Raw genomic sequence first — 14,422 nt, forward strand, 5'->3', positions numbered from 1 at the left:
AACTAGTAAAGTTGCTATTCAGAGCCAGAGGAAACATGTTTCATGGTCCCCAGATGTTCAACTCACTGCCTGTTGCAAGAAAACCAACAAAAACTATCAACATTTCTCATTTAATTAAAGCCAGATTACATTTGCTCTCGTTTATTTATTTAGTATACCACAGGCAGCAGCAGGATAGGGGAGGATGGGCCGCACTTGTTGAAACTGGCACGTCTCTCAATAACAAAGAAACTATCAATTCTGAGAGGCTGCCAGCACCTCTCAGCTGATCTCATAGCAGTTATGCTTGAGCATCTAGATGCAGTCATGCTTAACCCCTGGATATGCTGCTTACATGTTACAACTAGGATAGTTTGGGTTGTAAGTTTGCTCACTGAGCTAGTAGATTTGTTCTCAGATGCTTCGTCATCATGCTGGGTAACATCATCAGTGAGCCTCCATTGAAGTGCCAGTGTTCTGTCCCGCTTGCTATTTATCGGTCTTGGTCTGTTTAGGGATACCAGTTTGACTGGGACAACACATCCATCCTGGGACAGGCGAAACAAAGACATGCACGGGAATTCCTAGAGGCCTGGCATTCAAACCAGAACTCCACTAACATACATATTGATTTGGACCCAATTTACCAAACTCTCAAAAGGAACCGCAAGTGATATCACCCACCACAACAGACCAACTCAGATAAATAGCAAGTAGGAGAGAACACCAGTGCTTTATTCAAGAATCGACGTTTCGGGCATAAGCCCTTCTTCAGGAATGAGGAAAGTGTGTCCAGCAGGCTAAGCACACTTTCCTCATTCCTGAAGAAGGGCTTATGCCCGAAACATCGATTCTCTTGTTCCTTGGATGCTGCCTGACCTGCTGCGCTTTTTCAGCAACACACTTTCAGCTCTGATCTCCAGCATCTGCAGCCCTTACTTTCTCCTGCTTTATTGGGAGACACAATGATGATGTTACCTAGCATGGTGATGAAATATCTGAGAACAAATCTACCAGTTCAGCAAGCAAAATTACAACCTCAGCTACAAATAGTCTCCAAAATTGCAAACTGGGATAGTCTTACTATGTCTCACTATATAAATTCACGGTGTTGTTCTTGTACTGTTACAGCTTTTAATCAGAGCAGTCAAATCAAGAGAAATCGCAACTGCCTCCACAGAAAGGATATCGATTCTCACGAGACGGCTGTAAATGAATTTCCAAAGGCAAAACAAAATAGTTGTCCAGTTGAGCAATTTATTTCAATTGAAACCCTACGCACAAGAACATGCAATGTTGATTTCAAACTTAACTTTTACAGTCTCATACTGGAGAAATATGACATTATAACTTGAGAAACTGTGCATGGCTATCCTGGCAAACTTTGCTGTCTTGGTGTTCGACCGAAATGCAGTTTAAGTGAGGCATTAGTTGATGCAAGCTGTGCTAACTTGATGCACATCTGGCATCAATTCCAGGTTGAAGGAATCTGCTTTTCATGTGGCATTTGTGAATTAAAGTCCTCCATGACAAATTTTATTTTTAAAAGGGAGGCTGGATAATTTTGGGAGCGGCTGCTCCTGCTCTGACAGTCTCTATTTTGAAGTTGCCATATTGGCAGTTAAGGAGGAATCATGCTGCAACAGGTAACACCCAGACTACTGACATCTCTCGTCCTGATCTTATTTCAGGTCAGGTACCACCTCTTCACACCCTCTATCATCACAGATGAAGCATATAGTGAACTCTGAACCCTGGTGGTTAGTAATATGAAACATGTCTTCAAATGAATACATTCTGGCTTTTTATATTTAGGTGTCAACATCAAGATATGGTATGGACTAGATTTGATAGATAAAATATTATGTTCTTGTAAAGCAATATGGGAACATAAAGAAAGGTGCCAGGTGATTAAGTCTGATACACATTAGCACACAATATTTTCAACTGCTCATGAATTACAGTTACTCGCGAATAGTGACGGAGCTGACCAAGTTTCTTGGGTAGCCAGTTACTAGCTTTTGCTGGACTGTTCAATTCCTCACCCCATATAGGTAATTTCCTTGAAAACATGTCATAAGGTAACTGGAAGTGTGCAAGAAATATAAATAGTCGATTCTATTGTTAAAACAAAATAAATGTGCTTTAAAAGTTTGTACATCCAAGTACACCTGAGCAGTGCTACCTTCACACACATGCCACAACCACTGGCATACATGCATGAGCACGCTTTGCAGTCACATGCAAACATTTAATAAAGGAAACTTTCTTTTTAAACCGTCAATCATGCTATGTGATGATAATATAGTGCAAATAAACCACTTAGAGTCATAGAGTCACAGAGATGTACAGCATGGAAACAGACCCTTCGGTCCAACCCATCCATACCGACCAGATATCCCAACCCAATCTAGTCCCACCTGCCAGCACCCGGTCCATATCCCTCTAAACCCTTCCTATTCATATATCCATCCAAATGCCTCTCAAATGTTGCAATCATATCAGCCTCCACCACATCCTCTGGCAGCTCATTCCATACACGTACCACCTTCTGCATGAAAACGTTGCCCCTTAGTTCTCTTTTATATCTTTCCCCTCTCACCCTAAACCTATGCCCTCTAGTTCGGGACTCCCCGACCCCAGGGAAAAGACTTTGTCTATTTATCCTATCCATGCCCCTCATAATTTTGTAAACCTCTGTAAGGTCACCCCTCAGCCTCCGACACTCCAGGGAAAACAGCCCCAGCTTGTTCAGCCTCTCCCTGTAGCTCAGATTCTCCAACTCTGGCAGCATCCTTGTAAATCTTTTCTGAACCCTTTCAAGTTTCACAACATTTTTCTGATAGGAAGGAGACCAGAACTGCACGCAATATTCCAACAGTGGCCTAGCCAATGTCCTGTACAGCCGCAACATGACCTCCCAACTCCTGTACTCGACACTCTGACCAATAAAGGAAAGCATACCAAACGCCTTCTTCACTATCCTATCTACCTGCAACTCCACTTTCAAGGAGCTATGAACCTGCACTCCAAGGTCTCTTTGTTCAGCAACACTCCCCAGGACCTTACCATTAAATGTATAAGTCCTGCTAAGATTTGCTTTCCCAAAATTCTGCACCTCGCATTTATCTGAATTAAACTCCATCTGCCACTTCTCAGCCCATTGGCCCATCTGGTCCAGATCCTGTTGTAATCTGAGGTAACCCTCTTCGCTGTCCACTACACCTCCAATTTTGGTGTCATCTGCAAACTTACTAACTGTACCTTTTATGCTCGTATTCAAATCATTTATGTAAATGACAAAAAGTAGAGGACCCAGCACCGATCCTTTTGGCACTCCACTGGTCACAGGCCTCCAGTCTGAAAAACAACCCTCCACTACCACCCTCTGTCTTCTACCTTTGAGCCAGTTCTGCATCCAAATGGCTAGTTCTCCCTGTATTCCATGAGATCTAACCTTGCTAATCAGTCTCCCATGGGGAACCTTTTCGAACGTCTTACTGAAGTCCATATAGATCACATCTACTGGTCTGCCCTCAATCTTTTTTGTCACTTCTTCAAAAAACTCAATCAAGTTTGAGAGACATGATTTCCCACGCACAAAGCCATGCTGACTATCCCACATCAGTCCTTACCTTTCTAAATACATGTACATCCTGTCCCTCAGAATTCCCTCCAACAACTTGCCCATCACCGAGGTCAGGCTCGCCGGTCTATAGTTCCCTGGCTAGTCTTTACCGCCCTTCTTAAACCGTGGCACCACGTTTGCCAACCTCCAGTCTTCCGGCACCTCACCTGTGACTATCAATGATACAAATATCTCAGCAAGCGGCCCAGCAATCGCTTCTCTAGCTTCCCACATAGTTCTTGGGGAAGAACCTGATCAGGTCCTAGGGATTTATCCACCTTTAACCGTTTCAAGACATCCAGCACTTCCTCCTCTGTAATCTGGACATTTTGCAAACTGTCACCATCTATTTCCCTACAGTCTGTATCTTCCATATCCTTTGCCACAGTAGATACTGATGCAAAATATTCATTTAGTATCTCCCCCAGTTTCTGTGGCTCCACACCAAGGCCGCCTTGCTGATCTTTGAGGGGCCCTATTCTCTCCCTCGTTACCTTTTTGTCCTTAATATATTTGTAAAAATCCTTTGGATTCTCCTTAATTCTATTTGCCAAAGCTATCTCATGTCCCCGTTTTGCCCTCCTGATTTCCCTCTTAAGTATACTCCTACTCTCATATTTGCTTTAGGAGGGCTTGAGATGATACGGAACACTCCAGCCCATAGGCGCCCAGAGAATTGAGATGTTGTTTCAGTGATAGGGGAGCATAATTGGAGTAAATGCAGTATTTTACAAAGTTATGTTGCATAGGTCAACATTAGCAGTAAGACAGATTGTCACTCAATTTTTCACCAGGTTTCAACTAATAGTGAGGTTTCTCAGAAAGCAGTTGCTCCATTGTTTGACACTCTAAGTCAAAGCTATGGGTGTGAGATCACCAATGCCATCAGGAACTGGGTACTGCAGTGCCATGCTGTATATGACTGAATCATTATCCATTCATCTCCAATCCAGTGAGGGAAAAGTCCCCTTGCATTGACTACTCTAGACTGCGGGAGGCTGCAAGTGAGGCGAGGCTGAGCTGTCCAGATCCAAGGATTCAAAGATTCAAAAGGTACTGATGGTTACTGGCTTGGAGCCCAAAATACGTTAGCAGTCATTCCCAACTTCATTAAGGAGTACAGCCAATTGCCAATTACATCTCCAAGACTAGAAATTACAGGTTAAAGTAGGAAAATGCTACTAACATTCAGACAGAGACATACCATCAGTGCAACATAGGGCAAAAACAGAGTTTCAAAATTAGAACTAGTTTTTCAATTTGAGGCTAGATCCAGTGGGAACAATCTAATCAAGTCTAAAAGTGTCACCATGGAAACTAAAATTGCCAAAGGAAAATAATGCAACATACACTAATAGCATTGAATAGAAACTCAGTTCAGTAAATGCTTTACATTCAGCAAAACACCCATATCTGGATGTAGGTTTGCTTGCTGAGCTGAAAGGTTCGTTCTCAGCGAGCAAACCTACATCCAGAACCTCAACCTGTGCTACAAATCTTCTCAAAACTCACTAATATCTATATCTCCAATGACCATTGACTAAACACAGTCCCCTTTGTCCGCTATTGATCTCCTCTTGATCGAAATCTTTCTAATGGCTGTTGAAATCAATTCCTTACACAAGCGGTCAGCTACTTTTCTGATAACACTTACGTAAAATAAAATACTTTGGCATAACAAATATTGTATCAATCACCTGAGGTGATAATTTGCAGTATCACCACATGATCCATAAGAACAAAGGAAGAGAAAATGAAACTTACCAACTGACAGAAAGGCCTCTGCCTGTACTGAACCCATCTTGTTGGAGGCTTCACAAATGTATACTCCTGAACTTTCCAATGATGCAATGCGTATGTAAAGAGAACTTGATCCAGCCCTAGTCATAGTAAGATGCGGTGTATTGGAGCTGGGACTTCCCATGCCAGACAGTTGACCATTCCGCGATTTCGACCGGAGAATATGAGAAGGGTGGTTGCTGATTAGTCCATGCCGATCAAACCACCGGATGATAGGTGTTGGCTGACCAGTAGCATTACAGGTCAGTGTAACAAACTCTCCTTCAGTCACTCTCAAATTAGTGGGTGGGGAGGTAATCACAGGTTTTGTGCCTTGATCTGTAGTAGTAGTAAACCTGGAGTTACTTGCTAAATTAAGTAATTTTTGAATTTCACACAAATTTCATGCATTAATATAATGTCTTTGGGAAATAACTGCTCAGTCCCCAGATGTTCCTTGATGGCAGGAAACTTAACAGGATCCTGCAATCAATTGTTATGTGGTGAGTGCTACAACTAAAATAGCTATGGTCTTTAGGCTGTAGTCACTCTTCCCCTTCTTTCTTTGTCAAAATAGTCTCCAATAACCCATTAAAAAAAAGTTGCTTTGAAAAAAATTGCATGCATCAGTACCTTGAAAAGTAGAAATTAGCTGTGGAAAGAAAATATAAAAAGGAAAAACAAGGACTTGGGTATCTGTGATAAATTTCAATCTTACTTATTGATGATAGCAATTCATGTATTGATATGCTGCAAGATAAATAGGATACACGATACTACACCTCTCACTCACTGCTGCTTCTTTATACTAGCTGCTTCCAAGAATCACACTCCCCAGAGGCACTCAATAATTTCATTTGCCCTACTTCTGGTTATTGTGCTGCTTATGGGTTACAAACTGCAAATACTACTCTTCCTTCAGTCACTGTTTGAGGATTTTGGGCAGTGGATCAAAATCTTGGAACCAATTCTCTATCAGCTCGTGGGCATAAACTGCATGGACTGCTGCAGTTCAAGGTAGTGGCTCGGCACCTTCACTCTTTTTGAATAATATCAAGTAGATGATGTTGGCCACAAACAACTGACTTTTTGATTTCTCCTTGAGTATTTCCTTTTCACAATTCTCGCTTTCTTGGTGGGGTACAGAGGGATGTGGTACCTCACCAAAATGGTTATTCTTTACAGGAAAACCTGAATAGTAACCAGGGATTTTGAAGGGGGAGAGAAACAAATACCAAATATGATTCCAATATTGCCCAAAAAGATACAGAAACTCATTTTCTGGGTCACTTGGTAGCAAAAGCCCAGTGAATACTTTTTAAGACATGAAAAATAAACTTGAACTGTAGCCTTCCTGTTGCCAGTTCAGTGTGATCAATTTATACAGCGCAGACTGGGTATTGACCTAGAATCCAGTTGGTATCATACAAGGCAGTGTGTGCAACTGTGCAGCCATTGGGTGCACTCTACTTTTTCACAACCAATGGACAGAGGGACATATCAATATGATACAAAGCAAGAGCAAAATACAGATCCTAGGTAAAAGTAAGAAAAGGTTAATTAGAGATGAGAATTCAGCTGCAGGGCAATAACAACTTCCAAAATGTGTAAATGAGATATGTCTTAAAGAACACATGGCATTTAGGACAGAAGCTAGCTATGAAATTAGTTTTTTTTAAAGAGAAGCTAATAACGTTTTAATGCTTGAGCTCAGAAAGAACAAGTTTGTTTTCACTGCCACATTATAGACACACGTCTGTTAGTTTATACTTAACAACACAGAATTCACCATTGAAATGATAATTGGACATTGTGCTTTCTTTGATAACTGAGGAAGGAATATTGGCCACGGTATAAACAACATTTCCTTATTCTTGTCTCACGGGTCTAACATACAGCAGGAAGACTGTACGAATGGGGATTTAAATTTTGAGTAACATCAAACCAAGGCCATTTAATCTTCAAGTTGACAGTAGGATTAAACTCTCAACCTTCTGGCCAAGATGCATATGCTATCATTGGAGTCAAACTGACCAGGTTGATGTTAGGGAGGCACAGTAGCTCAGTGGTCAACATTGCTGCCTCACAATGCCAGGGACGCAGGTTCAAATCCAGCCTCGGGAAACTGTCTGCTTCGAGTTTGCACAATTTGCCCCACATCTGCATGGGTCTCTTCTGGGTGCTCCAGTTTCCTCCCACAGTCCAAAGATGTGTAGGTTAAGTGGATTGGCCATGCTGAATTGCCTGCAGTGTCCAGGGATGTGCAGGTTGGACGGATTAGCCACGGGAAGTGTAAGGTTGGGGGGGCTGGATCTGGATGGGATTCTCTTTAGAGAGTTGGTGTGGATTTGTTGGGTCGAATAGCCTGTTTCCACACTGTAGGGAGCCTATGAAATCTATGATGCCAGGTGGCTTGGATCAGTAGAGGTAAAAGCACCAGATAATTCCAAATCTATGCTGCATACCAGGCATGATTGAGGAGATCCCCTTTACACGTTACTGCACTAATGGATTGAAAAGTCACACAGACATTATAACAAATAATCTGTTACTTTTTCCATAACAGAAAATCATTTCAAGAAAATAATGAACTTAAAATCTGGGTGGAAGAGGGTGGAAGGAATGTTCTCGGTTGAGATGATGCGTACCTGATTGGACTATGAGCCTAGCCGACGATTGCGTTGAACCAATCTTATTTTCCACCACACACTGATACATCCCAGCATCTTCAGCAACCAATCCCACAATCTTTAGTCTATTTCCAGAGACCAAGTATCGAACACCAGTTTGAATAGTGACTGCATTGTAGTACCAGGTAATATTGGGCCATGGATTTCCATGATAATCACAAGTTAAACGTGCTGTAGATCCCACGGAGAGTGTCAGCTCCTGTAGTCCTTTGACAATTGCAGCAGGCTCTATGAAAAGAGTAAAATAATTTTATATTTAAGCAGATTATTCTAACAGAAGTACTAAACATGGCTGGGCATTTGTAACACATCAATTCTGCTAAGTTAGTTTCCGCTCCCCCATGTCAGTCTCTTTCCAACCATACTCTGCATATTAGCCTGTACTTGTTAAATCTTGTTGCTCTGTGCCTAACGCTGTACACTTGCCAGACAGACTGCACATCCTTTTTTTTTCCCCTCTCACGCTGTAGAGTAGAATTATAATTCGCATTGTTATTGCACAAATTTTTAAATCAGTCATATGCCATATGCTAACTTAGATTCAGGTGATTTTAATTTTGTATTTCAAATGTTAAAATATAACTTCGGTGATTCCAATGATGTCGAGGCTACTTTAAAAGCAGGAGCTCAGTACTCTGTTAATGGCTTCCAAGAAATCTGCTTTCTGTAGGTCACAATTCATTTATGATGAATCACATCAATGAAAAAAATCAGGATAATAAATCCTAGTATATAGATATCTACCAAGCCAAGAAATTAAAAAGTGTATCTAAATTACATTTACATGAGTAATCACCTTGTTCATGATTGTGGGGGTACTGAAGGTAACAGCCAAAAGGTTTTTTTTTCCTATTAGTCTGTTGTATTTGGCTGCAGCATTTTTCAAATGTCTCAGAGTCCCTTAATGTAAAAACAAGGACCAATTTCTGATTTTGTGCACATAACAGAGGTGTGTGTGTGCCAAAAGCACCAAATGAAGAATTCAGTTGCTAAACAGTCAAATTCCATAGGTTAGTTAGTACTGAACTGTGCAGAGAGCTTTAATTTGCAGTCTGTATAAAGCCAGCCAGCAAGGGATCTCAGTTGCTGTGAGAATCAGACAGATTTCTACTTTAAATTGTCCTTCCACAGTCTCAGCTAGTGCAATATTAATATTGGGTACAACAGTGATGCCAGATATCTTCACAGTAAAACTCAGATGAAGAACATCCACTGAAGTATTGGAGAGGTTAGCTGGCACCAGTACAGCCACAGATCATGACAAATCAGCACCTCAGCAGAAGAGGGAAGAAGTTAGAAAAGGGGAAAAACAGAAACAAATAAGGGAAACTCACTTACCATGAACAATAACTGTGTAGTTTGCAGACACTGGCTCCCCCATTCCATTTTCAGCAATACACAAGTAACTCCCAGCATCCAACATTTTGCTCTGATCAACAACCAGGTTATGATGAAATAGTGTCCACCTCTTGTTCCCAGACAGTTCCCTACCATCTTTTAGCCATTTGACTCGTGGAGTTGGGATGCCACTTACTGCGCATTCTAGGATCAGTGGGCTATGCTGAATTACAGTTATATTCTGTGGAGTTGTGGGATAGATGATGTGCGCAGAACTAGTTGTAGGGCCTGTGAGGAAGAAGTGAGAGAAGTCACAATCTGTGCTGGCATTTCAAATCAGTTGGTCAAATAGATTAGATTAGATTACATTACATTACATTACAGTGTGGAAACAGGCCCTTCGGCCCAACAAGTCCTCACCGACCCGCCGAAGCGCAACCCACCCATACCCCTACATTGACCCCTTTAAACTAACACTACGGGCAATTTAGCATGGCCAATTCACCTGACCCGCACATCTTTGTGACTGTGGGAGGAAACCGGAGCACCCGGAGGAAACCCACGCAGACACGGGGAGAATGTGCAAACCCCACACAGTCAGTCGCCTGAGTCGGGAATTGAACCCGGGTCTCTGGCGGTGTGAGGCAGCAGTGCTAACCACTGTGCCACCGTGCCGCCCACAAAGAGTGTTCGTGCATTTTAACATTCATCGTACAGAGGGCATCGAAACAAAATGAAGAAGCGCATAGAGAAAAGAAGAGAATGCATGCAACTGCTGTTGATAAAGCAATAAAGTGACCAGAGTGCAAATGACAGAAATGGTACGGAGAAAACAAAGTAATTCAAATGCTGGAGAGCCATGTGACAAAGTAAAAAGTGGGTGCCTAAGAGAAGAACTTATGCCAAAATGAAAATCAGAGAAAACAGGATAGAAAATGAACAGTGAGCAGAGGAACGTAAACAAGGAGAAAATAAGCTGTGAAGGAATGTGAAGAGAAAAAAACTAAACAACTAAAGGGCTCTGATAAACGTCAAGGATTGTGTGAGATGACAACAGCATATTTATCTTTAAGCCTTCTTTCATAAATCAGACTGAACATGACACCATCAGATAAAATATTTGTTTATTTGTCAGATGAATAATAGTGAGATGCTACCTACCATGTTAAACAAAAAACAAAATGAATTACAAAAACAAGATTTAGGGTCTCAATCCTCAAGAGTGCTTCAGGCAAGTTCAAAGTTGCTTTTCAGACATACAGGCCAGTTACAGATTAACTCTTGAAGATCACCCTTTCAGTTGTTTTGTTTCCAATTCCCTTTTTATAATGCATCCATGTTTTTCATTTTAAGATGACATTGTATCCAGCACACACAAAAGGGATTGTGATCATGCTCCATAAGTACTTTAGAGACTGTGGGTGCCTGGGATTTGGGGGGAACAATCGGTGCCTGTTAACCTAAAAATTAAATTTTATTATACACGAACATAATTTGAAAATGACTGAAGTAGTTAATTTTGTTTTGGTTATAAGATATGAAATGCTCAAATAAAGGTGATTTCTATTTGAGAACCACATCCAGTCATGAATGGTGGTGGACAGTTAAACAACTCACTGGAGGAAGCTTCACAAATATTCCCATCCTCAAATGATGGAGGAGAAACACTGTGCATCAGTGCAAAAGATAAGGCTGAAGCATTTGCCACAATCTTCAGCCAGAAGTGACAAATGGATGATCTATCTCGACCTCCTCCAGTGGTCCACAGCAGGGCAGCACAGTGGCTCAGTGGTTAGCACTGCTGTTTCATAGCACCTGGGACCTGGGTTCAATTCCACTCTCGGGTGACTATGCGGGTTTCCTCTGGATGCTCCGGTTTCCTCCCACAGTCCAAAGATGTGCAGGTTAGGTAGATTGGCCATGCTAAATTGCCCAGTGTATAGGGCTGTGCAGGCTAGGTGGATTAGCCAGGGGAAATGCAGGGTTATAGCAATAAGGTACAAGGTGGGTCTGGGTGGGATATTCTTCAGAGGGTTGGTGTGGACTCCATGAGTTGAATGGCCTGCTCCCACACTACAATGATTCATTACAGATACCAGTCTTCAGCCTATTCAATTCACTCCATGTGACATCAAGAAATAATTGAAGGCACTGAATACTGCAAAGCCAATAGGCTCTGACAGCATTTTGGCAACAGTACCGAATAGTATGCCCTCTACATAACAAGCAGGACAGATTCAACCCGGCCAATTGTCACCCCATAAAGTACTCTCAATCATCAGTAAAGTGATGCAAGATGTTATCAACAGTGCTATCAAACAGCACCTGCTCCGTTACAACATGTTCAGTGACATCCGGTTCGGTTTCTGCCAGGGTCACTCAGCTCCTAACCTCATTACAGCCTTGGTTCAAACATGGTCAGAAGAGATCAATTTCATAAGTGATTGCCCTTGACATCAAAACAATATTTCTCTAGGGGGTGTGGAATCAAGGAGTCCGAGAAAACCCAAAGCCATGCTTGACAAGAAAGTTGTAAAGTTGAACGTTTTTCTTGCTTTTATATTTTTCTGTCAATTGATCATAAAATGAAGCTCTATAAGTAATTTATCATTTTTATAATCCAAAATGGCACAGGATTGTGATGACAGAACACTTTTCACTATATTTTCCCAAATACATGTGACAATAAAATTATCCAATAAATTCTCTGCTGGTTAAGAGTCACAGCTGTCACATAGGAAGCTGATTATGGTCGACAAAGAACAGTCAGGAGTTCCTCAGGGTAGTGTCCTATGCCCAATACCATCAACTACTTTATCAATGACCTTCCCTCCACCATAAGATCAGAAGTGGGAATACTCACCAATGACTGCACAGTGCTCAGCACCATTTGCCACTCTTCAGATACTGAAGCAGCCCAGGCATAAATGCAACAAGACCTGGACAATAACCCAGGCTTGGGCTGAAAAGTGACAAAAGTAACAGTCATGCAACACAAATGCCAAAAACTATCTAACCACTGCCCCATGATATTCTATGGCAATACTATGACTGAAATACCCAATATCAGCATACTGGCTGTTACCATTGACTGAAACTCAACTGGATTCATCGTAACAATTGAGTGGCTACAACAGTAGATCAGAGGCTGGTAATTCATCTCCTGACTCCCCAAAGCCTGTCTACCCTCTACAAAGTACAGTCAGGAGTGTGATGGAATACTCTCCTCTTGCTAGGATGAGTGCAGTTCCAACAACACTCAAAAAGATTTACACCATCTTGGAAAAGGAGCCTGATTGATTGGCACATCATCCACAAACATCCATTCCGTCCACCACTAAGACTCACTAGCAGCGGTGTGTACTATCTACAAGAGACGCTGTAGAAATTCACCCAAGATCCTTAGACAACACCTTCCAAATCCATGATCACTTCCATGTAGAAGGACAAGGACAGCAGATAAAAGGGACACCATCCTCTGCAAATTCCCTTCCTGGCTACATTCTATCCTGACAAGGAAATATATTGCTGTCCCTTCACTGTCACTAAGTCAACATGCTAGAATTCCCTTCATAACAGATTTGAGAGTCTATTAACAACTCATGGACTGCAGCAGTTCATGAAGGCAGGTCACCACCACTTTCTAGAGATGGGCAATAAATGCTTTCCTAGCCAGTGATGCCTATGCCCCCCGAGTGATTAAAAAAACCCATTCAGAACCACGTAGATTTACAGATGAATAAAACCAAATCAGGTAAGTCCATTTCTAGACCTGCATCCACTTGCGATAAGAGACAACTTTATTTATTCTAGCCTAGGTAAATGATGTTATGACAATATGCAGGTGTTCAAGTAATTTTAGAATCTAATCCAGTAAATGGATGTTCAATGCTTCATTTAATATGAAGGAGCCATTATATGGGGTCAGATCATGTGATAGATGATAACAGATTGGCTGTACGCATTTGTGGAAACAGCAATAACTAAGGTTGGGTACATTGAGAGAATACAGTAGAGCTGCAGACTTACGTCTAATCAGCAGTTTACGTCCCGTAGGTTCCATTTTCATCTCATTTGTGACTGGATTGTACGCTGCACACTTGTAGCTTCCTTTATCCTGCTGTGTGACATTCAGAATGTGCAAGTTTCCAGAAGGAAGGATTAGGTACTTATCTAGAAAATAAAGAGTATGATAAGGAGATGGACTGTTGCATTGTAACTAAGCAGCTACTGAACCTGCAAGCTGTCACACGGCAGGAATGCCAGCTCAGTGTATTCCCACAAATTTGATTTGGGCCAACATATCTGAAGAACATATTTTTTTCTTTAAAAAAAATCTTTAAAAAGAACATATTAATAAGAAACTTCATTGAGCATTTTTAAACACATTATCGTAAAATATCTAAGTTTTAAAAAATGTTTATTTTGTTTAAACTCTTACTTTAGAGGTCGGAAATTTAAATTAGAGGGAAGTCGTGGTAGATGTAAAATTAAGCAAGCACTTTAAACATTTAAAAAAAACTTGAAATGATACACTCTCACTATAAAATAACTGACAGTTTGCATCATCCTTCATATTGTAACATTTAATCACAACTAGCGACCCACACAACACCCATTGGCGAGAAAAGGAACAGAAATAAACTTTCTGAAGCTCAGAAACACTTTGCACTAATTCTGGAAAAATTGTTTATGAAGTGTGCCTGTGAGTGCTTTTTCAGTTGGCTTAAAACTAAGGAGTATTTTGTTTACTAGTAGAAACATACATTGCCTGAAAAAAATGGTGATTTTTGTCTTTTGTTACAGCCAATTACCAAGCATAAAATAAATTCTTCAGCTAGGGATGCAGCTTGAATTTTGAAAAAAGGTTACCAGTCTCTATGGGAATCATATTAATGAGACAGTGAAGCATCTATGGTACTGTATCTGCCTCTGTGTTTGATAAAACAGGTGACTGGCAATAATAACTGCTCATAATACTTTAAATACAAAGTTTTAAAAAGTTAAT

The 14,422-nt window shown here is 41.1% G+C and overlaps 1 protein-coding gene across 4 annotated transcripts in view; it reads right to left on the bottom strand.

The window, feature by feature from the left end:
* cdon (cell adhesion associated, oncogene regulated) overlaps positions 1 to 14,422 on the bottom strand; it is a 160,885-nt gene that overhangs the window by 39,163 nt on the left and 107,300 nt on the right. For all 4 annotated transcript variants that reach the window (XM_087976487.1, XM_087976486.1, XM_043676883.2 and 1 more), the window contains 4 exons: positions 13,444 to 13,587; positions 9,415 to 9,702; positions 8,035 to 8,304; positions 5,372 to 5,725 (listed from right to left, as the gene is read on the bottom strand). In XM_087976487.1, coding sequence (XP_087832613.1) covers positions 5,372 to 5,725; positions 8,035 to 8,304; positions 9,415 to 9,702; positions 13,444 to 13,587 — 1,056 coding nt within the window. The remainder of the gene's footprint in view (positions 1 to 5,371; positions 5,726 to 8,034; positions 8,305 to 9,414; positions 9,703 to 13,443; positions 13,588 to 14,422) is intronic.

This window comes from Chiloscyllium plagiosum, unplaced genomic scaffold, assembly GCF_037043375.1.
Source record: "Chiloscyllium plagiosum isolate Xiang-an unplaced genomic scaffold, Cpla_swu_hap1 HiC_scaffold_29, whole genome shotgun sequence".
In the NCBI taxonomy this organism is placed as follows: Eukaryota; Metazoa; Chordata; class Chondrichthyes; order Orectolobiformes; family Hemiscylliidae; genus Chiloscyllium; species Chiloscyllium plagiosum.